Below are 13,703 nucleotides of genomic sequence, written 5' to 3'. Positions count from 1 at the left end.
AGGGAACATGGCTTGCCCATGCACAGGGTCTAGCACATCGATATTTGTTGTGTAAGCCTGCCCATCGCCAAAGCCCAAAAACTGCTATGTACAAGCACTTTCATTCATAAATGTCATCATTTGAACAACCTTGACATATACAACTAATTCATTTAGGCAGGTTCTTGAACAAGGTTTAGGAAATGTTGGTTCTTTATGTTGTGTAGTTAATGACCCCTACACACGTGTTTACTAAGGTAATAAAATCTCTTTTCTAAATAAATTTCTCCTTTCGAATTGTTATAAAAGTCAATAGTCAAGAATTTGGCTGAATTTACGAGCCAAAAGCATGTTTGCTAATGAATAAAAATAACAACTAATATCAAAATAAGAATTAATTCAAGAATGCGCGATTTTGAAGAGTCAGGAATTTGATTAAAATTTCAGTTCCCTTTTTTTCTATAATGAAACAGTTCTTTAACCACAGAACAGCTTTTATAACAATGCCGACGAGTATGGTTCCAAGCAAAACACTCCCCCATTTTAATCATGGTTATTATTTTTGAAAATGAAAATGGCTGAGGTCATTGTAATCTATTTTAGAGTTTGCATGGGTTGATGGTATTTCTGTCTTGGCTTTGAGTTCTCCACATTACCCACTAAATGTTATGGGTTTTGCTGTGTGCCCTTTCAAATCCCATTCTTTCTAATAACGTTATGCTTTATACACATAAATTAGAGTAAATTCCACTTTCTTTCCTAACAACTCCAGATGTGGTCCACACTTTCAAAAGGACTAGAACTTGCCTTAAAAAAAAAATTCAGTATGTACTTCTTAGAACAACTATGTTTCTATATAGATAAAAATGCTGTATGGATATTTAAACGCTGGGTAATTAGTAAAACCATAGGACTTGTGGTTTTTTCACCAAAGTGAAATATGAAGATAATATCTGTGTATTTACTTCTTCTGACTTACAAGGACACACACAGATAAAAAAGTGCCTAGAAACAAAACCATCTGGGCAGAGTTCTAGACCTACTGATACCAATAGGGAAGGGGGGTCTGTATTCAGACAACCATTTAGGACACATCAGTGAGGCTCTCTGTCCGCTGCAGACCCAGTAGACAAAATTATCAAATATCTAAATGCACTAAAGTTACATAGTCAAGGCTCCCTTTAGACGCAGTTAATATTTCACTGACTTTCCGAACTAAGTTGGGGTTTTTATTATAATTCACTATCAGGTCACACAGAACAGCCCACAATCCCTCTAAGTAGCCCCTATACAGCCACACGTAGAAGAATGGCTTCACAATACATACGAATTGTGGAGATCTGGTTATTAAAATGCCTTGAGATCTGTTTGTTTATTTTCTTAAAATCAACTTGCAAGGCCAATGTAATAAGATGCTGTAGCTTTTATGAAAGAGGTGAAATAATTTTAAACACAGACACACAATGAGTTTATTTATTTAGAAACTTGTTAAATAGAGTCTGGGAATTCAAATATTCAATGTTGACATTGTACAGAATTGGCAAGAAGCCAGAACCCAGTCTCCAGCGGGACCCACTGGACAAGGAATTCAGGCCTTTCTCTCCTCCCACTTGAGCTAAATAGGTAGAAGCCATTAGTTATACCCACAGCAATATCTGAACCACACTCAAATAAGCTGCCCCAGCCAGGGCACTTCAAAGGAGGCTAAGTATGTTTAGGTTTTTAGTGCTGAACTAGAGCAATATGTCACACTTTTGAAAGAGTCTTGTAAACAGTTTTTTCCCTATGTAGAGACATCTCTGAAGTTTCTTGTATGGCATGTAGTAAGCAAAGGTAATTAACAAGGATTATACTTTTTTCATTTCCTGGAGGGGCTGGGTAGGATAATATCAATCTGTGTGCAAACTAAGGATCTGGAAGAACAACACTATTTCTCTCTTCCGGTCTCCCTCTCTGGTTTTCTGATCGATTTGTCTGTCTCCTCTTTATCCTCTTCTTCACACTTTCTCTCACTATACAGCCAATTTCCTTGAAAATTCCCTGGTAAACTCTGAAGGCCAGAAGAGTGGGAAGGGGGATATCTAATTTTAGAAAGAAGACCGTGGCTAGTGGAGTGGGGAAGTAGGGAGGGAACTAGTGATTTATCCTGGGCCGTCCAGGAGAAAAGAAAAGCAGACCCTACAGACCATTTTAGAAAATGCCTAGACAGCGGCTTCCAGCGGAAGAAGGGTTAACCGTCACTCCAAAAAAAATGTACCTGGCATCATCAGAGTGTAACTGTTCCCTCCCGACCCATCTCTTCCCCAAACCCATCTCCCTTGCCCTACGAGGCTGGGAAGGAGCCTGTCCCAACGGGGAGAGTGAATGAGTGAGTGTGTGTCTGCCCTGTACACAAGAGTGTCCCTTGTCTTCCTGAAGCCAAGACGTCTGTGGGTGAGCACGCGCATGTGTAGGTGTGAGTTTACACTCTCAATGTAAACCCAGCTCCGAGGGAAGCAGCGCGCCAGGCACGCAGCCCCTCTGAGACTGGAGAGGCGAAGAAGAGTTCTGGCCAAACCTTGGAGCCCTGAGCTGAGCAGCCTGAGGAGCGAGGTGTAGGGGGCCGTCTGAGTGAGCAACTGCCTCCCATCTCACTGGGGCTTCCCCAGCCCCACCCCCACGTCCATCTGGGGCCACTTCCCCAGCACCAGACGGTTTTGAGATGAAGCGTGGGAGGGCTCAGCTCTTGGGAACAGGGCTCTGGGTGCCTTGGGAACAGGGAAAAAGCCGGTGACCAGGAGATGACAAGTCAAGTTTCTCCATCTCACCGCCCGCTTCCAGCGGAGGCAACGCGCAGGGGGGTGCCAGGAGAGAGGGCGGCGAGCCGGGCGTGCCGGGGGCAACTCCGCTCTCTTGTCCTTCTAGCCAGGGGAGGATGGAGCCGGGCGTCCCCCTTCCTGCCCCAGGTCACGACTGCAGCCTTGGACAACTTGGCCCCAACTTACAAAAATAAAAAAATCTCCCAAACAGTAGTAACATGTTTAAAGAGAAATTGCTTACGACTCCTTACCTTCAATTCCAAAAAAGAGAGAGAGAGAGAGAGAAAAGAAAGAAAGAAGAAAGAAAGAAAGAAAGAAAGAAAGAAAGAAAGAAAGAAAGAAAGAAAGAAAGAAAGAAAGAAAGAAAGAAAGAAAGAGAGAAAGAAAGACCAAAATTCGTGGAATGACATGTTAATTTCTAGTCTTACACGTTGAATGTCTGTCCCTGCAGGAAGCCGGCCCCAGGGCTTAGGGGAGGCCTTGGCTCAGAAAGCCTGGAAGCCGAGCTACCCGGCAAAAGTCACACTCACTCCCACTCATACGTACACACACTCACATGCACTCTATAGCCAATACCTACAACTCTGCAGTCCCTACAAATAAAAAAAGAAGCCTTGCTTTTTAGCCTTTCTGCCTCTATAGCTAATGAACCGTTCCCTTCCACAGTGCTGGAGATGAGGGAAGAATGAAAAGCGTAATTAACCTTCCCCTAAACACAAATTTTTTTTTTTTTTTTTTTTTTTGGCAAAACACATCAAAATACTGCAAGAAGACTGTGCTCCAAGTGCCAAATGCAATAAAGAAGTCCTAAGCCGGGGTAATGGTCAAGTAATGGCAAATAAACCGCCTTCCTAGAAGGGGCCTCGGCCTCCGTTGGGAGAAGGATTTTCCTCCTCAGAAGCAATCTGAAATAAACAAATAAATGTATTTTTTAAAACAAAGCTCTGTTTTCATCTGAGTTTCTTAAGGATGAAGGAAAACCCAAGTCGGTGGACACACAGAGACTGAATGCCTGTGTGTTGTGTTTGTTGTTGTCGGGAGGTTGTTTTGTTTTGTTTATCTTAGGTACTGGGCTGACAAGGTGAGTAGTTTAAGGACGGGAGAAAGGGTTGGCATCCACCTTTCCTACTTTAGGGCCTTTTTTTAAACAGAGAGCAAGTGTAGAAGTAACAAGTGCCCCCCTCCCTGCGGTCTTGCTAATCGCATCGCCTTTTGCGACTTTACGAGACTTCTGGGGGGGCCGGTAGCTAAGGGAGTTACTGGATGCAACTCGTTCTCTGCTGTGACTGAATTCCCGCGCGTTGTCACTTTGGGGAAGTAAGGTAAGTGTGGCTTCGGTGTTTCAGGCTTTAGACTTGCTGGGCAGACCCAACCTGCGCTTCCTTTCCATCCGTCAGGACCATAGCAACTGGCATTTCAGGCACGGCCCAGGTGCTATCCTAGCTGCCCGAGAAAATGGCTGGGAAGTCTCCCTGCGCTGCCAGAGTCGGCTTGGCTTTTAGTTTTCTTTTCTTAAAGATGGAAATAAAATTCAGGGGCGTTAGGCACTGCAAATGTCAATCTTCCTGCCTTTCATTTTATTTTTAATTAAATTTTTTAATCTTCCCAAATGACTTACAACGAATTTATCGGTTTCAGCTATTGTATAAAAAACAAGCCCTACAATTTGGAAACTGTGTTATGCATTCAATCTCGGTGTAGATTCAGCAGGTATTTTCAGGGTCCGTGGTCTCTGGTCCATGGGCTCCTGCACTGTAGCCAAGGCCAAATCAGGACTTAAGACCACCAAAGAAATTTACAAAAGACAAAAAGAACGACAAGCTGCCGAGAAAACAACTATTTATATGTAATTTGTTTCCATTGTAATGTTTCCTTTTGCCACAAAAAAAAAGTAGTTGTGTTTTTTAAAGTATTGTGGTAACAACGCCCCTTCTAAACCCAGAAAAAGGAAAACTGGTGCAGAGCAGTGAAGTTTTCGTTGGATGATTGCACCGCAGGGGTCACCAACCATCTCCGCCACGCGCTACTGGGGGAAGGAAATCGCGCTTTAAAATACAAAAATCTGTAGTTTTAATATGATTTCCTTTATTACCCAGATTGTAACTGAAGAATTGCAACGCAGCGCTTCTGTCTGAGAAAGGCAGCTGCGGCAGCAACAGCTGGAGCAGTGCAAGCGGGAATCTGAGGCTCAGTAAAAGTTTGTAAGAGTTGAGATCTAGCTATCGGAAAGCGGCAGCGGCATCTTTAGGGACCCTGGGGACAAAATAAATGGATCTCCCACCAGTTGAATGACAAGTATCATCAGATCGGAAACGAGGCTCAGTTTCTGGATGCTGAGTGGACTGTGCGTGCAGGAATATTTAAAGACGGCATCGTATGTCTTGCTTGGCAATTAAAATAGTTGAAAAAGCTGCTCAAGAAAATTCGAAGGGTTTTGTGTTCTGCTTTCACTTCGGAAGTTATGGGGCAGTGAGTCGCGGCGCGAAGCCTTAAGCTTTTATTTCACAACTTAGGCATAGTTGAAAAGGGCTACCCACCCCCACCCACCACCCCACTCCCGCCAACTCCCCCCCACACACACACACACACTCTCTCTCTCCCCCAACCTTTAGTCCAAATCGAAGCCCGCAAACCTCAAGTATATGTACATTTATTTCTCTGAAAATAAAGACATCGGCCTCATTTAAAAGTAAACAGGAAAAACAGTTCCACCGGCGCCCTTTGACACTGCAGCAGCTAGTGTAAAGAACAATACCCAAAAGAGAAACAGATGGACTGATGACCCGGAGAGCCCTATATTTAGGTTGATTTCTCAGACCCAGGGGAAAGGAAATGTATTGGGGAGTGTACGAGTGCTTGGGTGAGGACTGGACAAAGCACTGGAAAGGCGCCTGGGATGACAGCATCTCGCCGGGCTACACCGCCGACTCCACTGCCCGCGAAGCCGAGGTTGCCGAGGTGCCGCCGACTTCCCGGGCTGCTGCAGGGACGCAGCGAGCAGGGAGGCGTGGATACGATACCTACCGTACTTGGCTCTAATGTGCGAGGGTCGCGCGGGGGGAGACTGGGATTTCACTGGGGAGAAGCATCCCACCCACTTCCCATCTCTCATTTCTGCCTTCCGTAAGCAACACAATTAGAGAGTTCTATTTTCGGCGAGTGCGAGTGTGGGAGAGCGAACGGCGGCCTGTCCACTCCCGAGGCAGCTCCAGCCCCGCGTATTGACGAGGCAGCTCCAGCCCCGCGTATTGACACCTCAAGGAGGAGCGCTCCGAGATACTCCCGGGCTCGGCGCCGCTGAGTCCCCTTCAACTCGAAGTAGAAGCATTTGGACAAACGCAGCCCTGTCGCCTACAGTCCTGGTGGAGCATCACAACGTGTGGGAAAGTGTGGGCCCCGCCGGCAAAGCCAGGCGAGTCATCCAACACTTTTGCTGTAAGAGTGGGGGATGGGTCACCCACCGTCCCCGCCCCAAACCTCTTCGCCCACATCCCGCCAGACCAAGGCCGCTCCGCGCCGGGCAGGCAGGGGGCGCCGGGGAGGGTTATTGACCCTGGACCCAGGCTGCATCCAGACGAAGCGCGGGAAGCTGCGCTGCGCCCTCTCCGCGGCCCAACGCTCTTGCAGCTCGCCCCCTGGGGGTTGCTCGGCGCCCAGCCAGCCCGAGGTGCGCGGGTCGCAGCGCGCCCTCTCTGCCTCCTGCTCCTAGGCTGCCGCCGCTGGCTGTGTGCCCTCCGCTCCTAGCTCTCCGAGCGCTCGCTGGGCCTATTATCTCCCCACCTCCGAGCGCTCGCTGGGCCTCTTCTCTCCCCACCTGCACATGGCTCTGCGGAGCCGGTAGCTCTGCCCTGCCCGTGCCCCCCGCCCCCAGCCCGCGATTACAGCCCCCATCTTGGTGTCCCACATCCCCGCCGCAGTCCTCCCGCCGCGCAGCTCCGCGCCGGAGAGCATGGCCGAGCGCACAGCGCCCACTACCGCAGCCGCGGCTCGGCGCAGTCCACCCGCCCGCCCGCGCAACTTCCAGCGGCCGCCTCGCAACTTTTCCCAACTCCACCACAGCCGCCCGCCGCCGCCGCCACTGTGGCTCTCTCTGAGCGTGCTACCCTACCCAAACCCCAGAAATAAACGGAGGCTCGAAAGGGCTCCCTTCTCCTGCCCGCCCCCCCATCCCCCGCACCCCCCTCCTCCCACACCCGGGACTAGCTGGTTGGCCAGAGGCAACTCTCCCCCGCCTGGGGGGAAGGGGAGGGGAGGGGGAGACTTTCTCCTCTTCTCTCCCCCCCCCACCCCTTCGCGCTCACTCTCGCGCTCTCTCCTCCCTCCCACCCCTAGTCTTTGCTGCCCCCACCCCCACCCCCACCCCGGGGTTGCCACAGCTGGTCGGTGCTCGGGGCTGAGGGCTGCCCAGGCTCCTCCGACGCCCAACCCGGGAGCGAGAGCACGGGCGACCGGGGGCAGAGGCTGGAACCGGCAGGTTGCTGGGGCTGCGCTGCGCCTGCTCTCCACCCGGGGCCCCGGCGCAAGAGGCAGCCCGCGCTCCCTCCCGGAGCGCTAGAGACAGATATGCAAGATGGCAGAGGAGGGGGAAAAGCCAATAGAAAAGGGATATTGCACCTACTTGTGGCCAGTTTCCTTGCCCTGCCTTTGGATCTCATGCTGTGCCCAGTCCTGCAGCCGCTGGTGTGTGGTTGGGGCTTTTTTTTCTTGGATCCTTTCCTTCTTTTGCTCTCCCTCTCGCTCCCTCCCTCTCTCCTCTCTCTCTCTCTCTCTCTCTCTCTCTCTCTCTCTCTCTCTCTCTCTCCTGTTTCTCTCTCTCTCTCCTGTTTCTCCCTCTCTGTCTCTCTCTCTTCCACACAGTCACTCTCTGTCTTTTCTTCTTTCACTCTCTCTCCCTCCCTCTCTCCCTTTCTCTCAATCCACACTCGCTATCTCTCCAGCATTGTCAGTTTGGACACCTTCGCACATGCGCGCTAGACGCCCCTCCAACATCTCAGCGCCGCCAAAAAAAGTTTGGAGCGATTTATCACTTTGATTTGGAGATCTTGTCAGATGGCAATCGCCGAGGAGGCGGAGAAAGGGAGCCGCGGGGAGGGCGGCGGGGGGCGGGGAGGGAACGCAGGGAGCCAGAGGGGAGCAGACACCTCGCCCAAAAAAAGGGGAGGGGGGAATTGAAAAGGCTTGGGCAGAGGATTGATTCCGTGTTAGAATCACCAATAAGCTTGTATCATGATTATTGTTATTGTTTTTCCCACCATAAATTGCTGATATTTTTCTGTACCATCTATAAGGAAAGCAAGAAGCGAGGGGGGAAAAAACTTTAAAAACATTTTTTAAAAACCCTTCTGTTAAAGAACTAGAAGGGCTGGACTCTCGGCTAATAATCCAGGAGAAAGTGAGAATCATCCTGAACTTGAGAAATCTACTGCTGCCGCTGCTACTGCTACTGAAGCTATTGCGGCTTCCGCTTTCAGGGTTGTAAGCAGAATACATAACTGGTTTTTTCCTCGATTTTAGCTGTAATACCAATGCTTGCTGCCATGCTTGGGACATTTCAGTATTATTTCCCTACCAACTAGTAATGATCACCCTTGATTCCCGGGTCCTGGCCAGCGCGGGCATTTGACACCTAAGACCTCCTGCTTTCCCAAAGGTCGGCTGTCACCTTCCGGCCTCCCTCACCGCTGCCCCGGTCGCCTCCCGATGCAGCTCAGCCTGCCTGCCATTTTCACTCACTCGCTTAAACCTACAACCTCGTGGTCAAAAGAAAGAAGAATGGGGGGGAAATCACACACTCTTAAAAAAAAACACATTGTTGAAATTTCCTTTAATTACAGGATTTACCAATGAAGTGCCACTCAGAAATGGGAACTCCTAAAGGGGCTAGCTGTGTACAAGGTATGAATCAATCCCAACTAGGTATAGATTTTCTTTTGGTACAACCTTCTTCCATTAAACAGTTTTGTTCAATACCTTCCATGTGCTATTTATGTCCCCATTAATATCTGTTGCAAATCCTGCCAGACACCATAAAAGAAAATTGCAATCTTTTCAGTCTCGGTGCTGCAACAATACATCCTTGATGTTCAAGTTAAAGGAAAAGAAAAGCAGGTCCTGGGCATGAGTTTGGCAAAGACTGTGGAAGGGAAGGGGAATCATTGAGAATGCCCGGTTGTACCTATTGGTATTTATTATCAAATCTAGCACTGCAGGTATGAGAGAGCAAATAGCAAAGTTCAGCCCCAAGGGGTATCAATGGCCTGCAAATCTCTTTATTCCAGAGAATCAAAGTTCAAAGAATTTGTCCTTGTTAAGGATGCCTACCATTTTCCTTTCTCCAGAGCTGTGTAATTCTGGGGGCATTTGACTGTAAGATAGAGGTCCCTGGAGAACCCAGCTACAGGTCTCAAGGGAGACAGATGTATAAGGTTGAAATGTGAGGAAGGAAAGTAGGAAGATAGAGGAGGGAATTACTCAGAACAGGAGTAAAACAACTTCCAAAAAAGAAGACTCTAGTGCCCACACACGTGGGCACAAGAGAACTCTATTATCCACTCTGAATTAAAGAGGCACCTGGGTTTTTTTTCCAGACCTAGAATTCCTACTGTCCTGTGCATAAAGGTGAGTGTACTAACACATTTGGTGTGTGCAAAAGCACCAGCCATTCCAACATTCTGTTAGGTTCCCACAGGTGTTTGACTCTAAAAGTTCCCCCAAAATGTGACTCCACCAGCTTCCCTCAGTTTAGATGGAGAAGTGCCTTCCCTCTGACCAGCAAATGTCCTCAGAGGAAAAGGAGAAATGAGGCTTGAGAGCTTTTGGAAGAGGGGACAAAATCTCTAGGGAGAGGAAAACACTAGGCTGACTGGCAAGAAGTTCATAAGGCTGCTTCTGATCAGTGTAAGGGACTCTCTAGAGACCATCCCCTAGGCCAGGGGACTGACCAGCAGCGCCTGAAGATCCCAGCTGTCAAAATCTAGAAGGTCTTGTCCCGCCAATCCTCACCTTCCCTGCCAGGCACCCAGGGGCAGCTGAGTACCTTGCCTTGGTGCCCAACCGCCAAGGGAGCTTTAAAAAAAGAAAGAAAGAAAGAAAGAAAAGAAAAGAAAAGAAAAGAAAAGAAAAGAAAAGAAAAGAAAAGAAAAGAAAAGAAAAGAAAAGAAAAGAAAAGAACTGCCTTCCTCCCCTCCACTCCTCCGGCTAATCCCTTTCACCTCATCCCCAGGGGGTCTGTCTATATCCGGGTTCCCCTGGAGAGGGAAGGTTAAGAGGGGTGCAGGAAATGTTCCTAGGAAAGGAGGGGACCAAGGTACCAAACTCTGAGATTAAATGCAAGACCCACATGTGAAACTGAGCTTGCTGTTGCTGCTGAGAAATTATAAACCACGTGGAGAGTTGGGGGGGTAGGGGGTGGGTTCTGTGAGGGGAACTGGGTGGGAGGTGGAAGACTGAAGTAAATCAGAGTCTCCGAACCTCCAAATTTAAAGGTCCCTGTCTTTTAAACTTTTCTAGAAGGGTGGTTGGTGGAAGGGGAGGCGGAATGAGGCGCGGCTGGAGCACCCCTCCCCTTCTGGTTTTGAAGTCTCCGCTGTGGCTTCAGCGCTCCAGTCTTTCTCCCTGGTCTTTCCAACAGTTTCGGGCCACGAGAAAATCCAACCTCTTCTAACAAATAATAGACGCAAACTCCTCTGTGTCCCGAGACCAAACCATTGTGAAAAGACCAGGCATCGTCTTTAAAAAAAAAAAAAAAAAAAAAAAAAAATAGTATTCGCAATATCATTCGTTTTTTATTTTCAAACCTAAAAGCTGGGCTTCTTTTTCCTTTTCTCTCCTTTTCTTTTTCTTTCTTTATCATTCGCTTTCTGCTCTAAGTGTGCGCTAATAAAGAGCTAAGCTGCTAGTTCAAGTGTGTTTAACCTGATGGAGCAAACAACCAGCAGCAACCGGTCGCGCTCCAGGCTGATAGCGCCGCGACCTCTGCGCGTCCGTCCCGGCCGGTTCCCATTCTCAAGTGCCTGTACCCTGTCACTTCCACCTGTCCCAGATCCCAGCCGTGAGACCAGAGCAGGTGACTGTCTGTTCAGCGGCCCCTGGAGTTCCCGACACCCTCTGATGGGATGTCTGAGCTGTCGCTGGTCCAAGAGAAAAGAGGCCTCCAACAAGTTGGCGGAGCTGCCCTCGCTACCCGCCCCCGCCCCACCTCTCGCTTTTCCCTCTCCTCCTGAAATTCGTTTTCTTGGGGGACAGTAGGATGCGTTCCAACGTTTTCTTGTGTTTTCTCCTACGGAAGCGAGCATCCTGGAAGCAGTGCCTCGTTGGAAAGTCGATGCGTTTACGGGTTGTCTGGGTTTGCTTGTTTTATTGCTGTCACTTTTTGTTTTGGGTTTTTGTTTGTTTGTTTAGCAGAAGTGAAGAGACTGAGATGGAAGTTAGAAGGAAGATGGGACATTGACCAGAAAGACACAGACAAGTATATCCCTTCCCCAATTATGTTTTTAAAATTAATGTTAGAAATGGCAAATAACCGATTTTCAATACATTACATGCAACAGGAAATTTTCCTTTCCTCTCATTATAATTGAACGGGCCCCACAGTATCTCTGGAAGAAAGTTTGAATTCTTTATGGAGGTATTTCTAGGCCTATTGTCTTTGTGCAGTGAACTTTACATCATGCTATTCAATCACAACCTATATTCTCCTGGCTACCAGCAAGATTAATTTAATCATTGTAATGCAATTATTAATACTGTTTACCCAACGTTAGGTTTCAGGTTGGCTGTTAAGAAATTAAACTCTCGCTGGGTGACCAGAGCTAGGCAGGGGTTTCTTCATGTTGAAATGAAACAGTCCTCTTTATTTAGTCTCAGGGCTCCAGCTTTCGGCCACCGGCTCAATTAGCCAAAATGGAAACAATTTTCATTCATTGCAATAACTCACTGTTCTGGAGATCGCTTTCAAAATACACATTATTATTATACGCTGACCTCAGTGGTGTGGAGTGGCAATAAAAGAGAGAGGCAGGGAGATCTATCTAGCCCCCTTGGGCTATAATTATTAGAAATTAATTGGGTTCAGGACCCTGGGTAGCCTAGCTAAATTAATAGCTTGTCTAGTGGTTTAAATCCGAATTTTCAGTCCACAGGAGAGAAAGGGAGAGAGTCACAGACATGAAATGCAGACCCAAGGGACGCCTGAGTTTACTTGCAAGACACTCATCTATTAAATAGTGTCCAGAATACATCTGAGTTGAGGAGGGGGGCTGAAGTAGGAGGGGCGCGGGCGACAAGAAAGAATGGAGCAAGATGGGGAGGGAGGCTGAGAGTGAGCAAAAAGGTCTCCAGTTGATTTTATTCGATTTTTCTTGTCTGCATTGTTTTCGGGAGGGGTTGCATTTAGGGGTTAAAATAAAAAATAAAGATCTCGTGTACTCGGAGCTGTCGTGCCGGAGTAAAAGTGAAAAGGGAGCCTTAGGCAAAAGGAAATTACTGCGAGCCCGCGTGACCTTTCAGGGAGGTAATCAATCAAGTGATCAACAGGGATATTTATCATCGCTATATAGGACTACTTCGCCCTGCACAGGCGGGGTGGGGGTGGGGCTGGGGGAGCGAGAGGAGGGTGGAGACACGCGCGCACTTACACACACACGCTCACAAAAGTTTGAACAAACCTGATAAGCCTCGAGATAGAACACGTAGGTTTTAATGTTAAAACTACCTGTTTTGTCTGACATTGTCAGAGAAACACACACACATACACATAAAAGCGCACATCCAGGCAGCAGCGGCTGCAGAAGGTGTTAACTTTGAATGATCCGCCAAGCTTTGCCCTAAAAGGGAAGCTTGCAGAGAAATGCGCGCTTTGAACGCCGGCGCGGCGACAGCGCAGGGCTAACTTGGCTTCCGCGTCCAGCCAGGAAAAGGGCGCCGCGGGCCGCAAGCGGCGTGGGGCGGCTGGGGGCACCCCTTTCCACAGCGACTCGACGCCGGGGCCTGAGACACGGAACAGCCTCCTCTTCCAGCGAAATCCTCGCGCTGCCAGGGCTGCACTGCACAGCGAGGAGCGCTCGGGGCCAGCCGGCTGGGAGAGCACGCGCAGCTGGTGTTGGGCGGCCGGGCGATTTCTGGCCAGTCACCTTCTCTACCTTGTAAAACTCGCCGTTTTGTAAATTGCGTTTTCGGTCCCGGATTTCTTAGCAAATCATTCGGTTTTACAGTCCTGCTCCCTCCCCCTAGTTCAACATCCTCCCATCCAACTTTTGATGTGTATATAAAGGACGGCGAGCAGGGAGCGGTCAGAGTAGCTGGCTTTTAATAATAATGACGATGATGACATTAAATAGTCGATTTAAAATCTAGGCCCCCCGACCCGATCGAGGATTATAATCAGCAGTTCTTTGGAGAGAACGTCGGGCTGATTACTGGCCCATGGGGTTGAGGAACCATTTCCCGAAGGGTTTATGAAACGCAGTTTGGGGTGATGCGCGCCGCCTCCCAGGTGGCGAGCCTAGGCTCCTGCGGTGTGGGAATGTGGGGCCGCGCCAGGGCCGTGCCTATTGGCACCAGATGCTAAGCTCGCGGTCCCCCACCCGCCGCTCTGGCTGCCCTCTCCCGGCTCGGAGCGGCCTCCTCCCACACAGCCTAGTCTGCGGCGCCCTCGCCTGGTTTTCTTGGCCGCAGCAGTTCTTGTGCTCCCGCCGCTTAGGGCTCCAGCTGTGCACAGTAGCCGCCTGGGCGTGGGGGTGGGAAACAGCTGGAGCGCCCCGGGGAGGTGCGGGTTGGGGTGGAAAGGAACCCAACAAGGAGGATTATGAGGGGAGCAAACTCCCGGAGCTGCTACTGGTTTAGAATCAGGAGGAGTAACTTCACGGTGCACGGAACTTGAGCTCCGGAAAGAAACCAGACTGCTCCTGAGCGATGCCCTGGGAAGTC

The 13,703-nt window shown here is 49.1% G+C and overlaps 1 protein-coding gene across 7 annotated transcripts in view; it reads right to left on the bottom strand.

Annotated features, from left to right (window-relative positions):
- MECOM (MDS1 and EVI1 complex locus) overlaps positions 1-7,772 on the bottom strand; it is a 622,387-nt gene extending 614,615 nt beyond the window's left edge. For 4 of the 7 annotated variants that reach the window (XM_030929610.1, XM_030929637.1, XM_030929641.1 and 1 more), the window contains exon 1: positions 7,396-7,545. In XM_030929610.1, coding sequence (XP_030785470.1) covers positions 7,396-7,432 — 37 coding nt within the window. In that variant the 5' untranslated portion in view covers positions 7,433-7,545. Of the gene's footprint in view, positions 1-7,395 lie in introns of all 7 variants that reach the window. The other 3 variants (XM_030929613.1, XM_030929616.1, XM_030929646.1) reach the window with 1 other exon arrangement.
- Positions 7,773-13,703: the final 5,931 nt, after the last annotated feature.

Source organism: Rhinopithecus roxellana, chromosome 1 (genome assembly GCF_007565055.1).
Source record: "Rhinopithecus roxellana isolate Shanxi Qingling chromosome 1, ASM756505v1, whole genome shotgun sequence".
Classification (NCBI taxonomy): domain Eukaryota; kingdom Metazoa; phylum Chordata; class Mammalia; order Primates; family Cercopithecidae; genus Rhinopithecus; species Rhinopithecus roxellana.
This window is presented reverse-complemented; position numbering and strand designations above follow the sequence as displayed.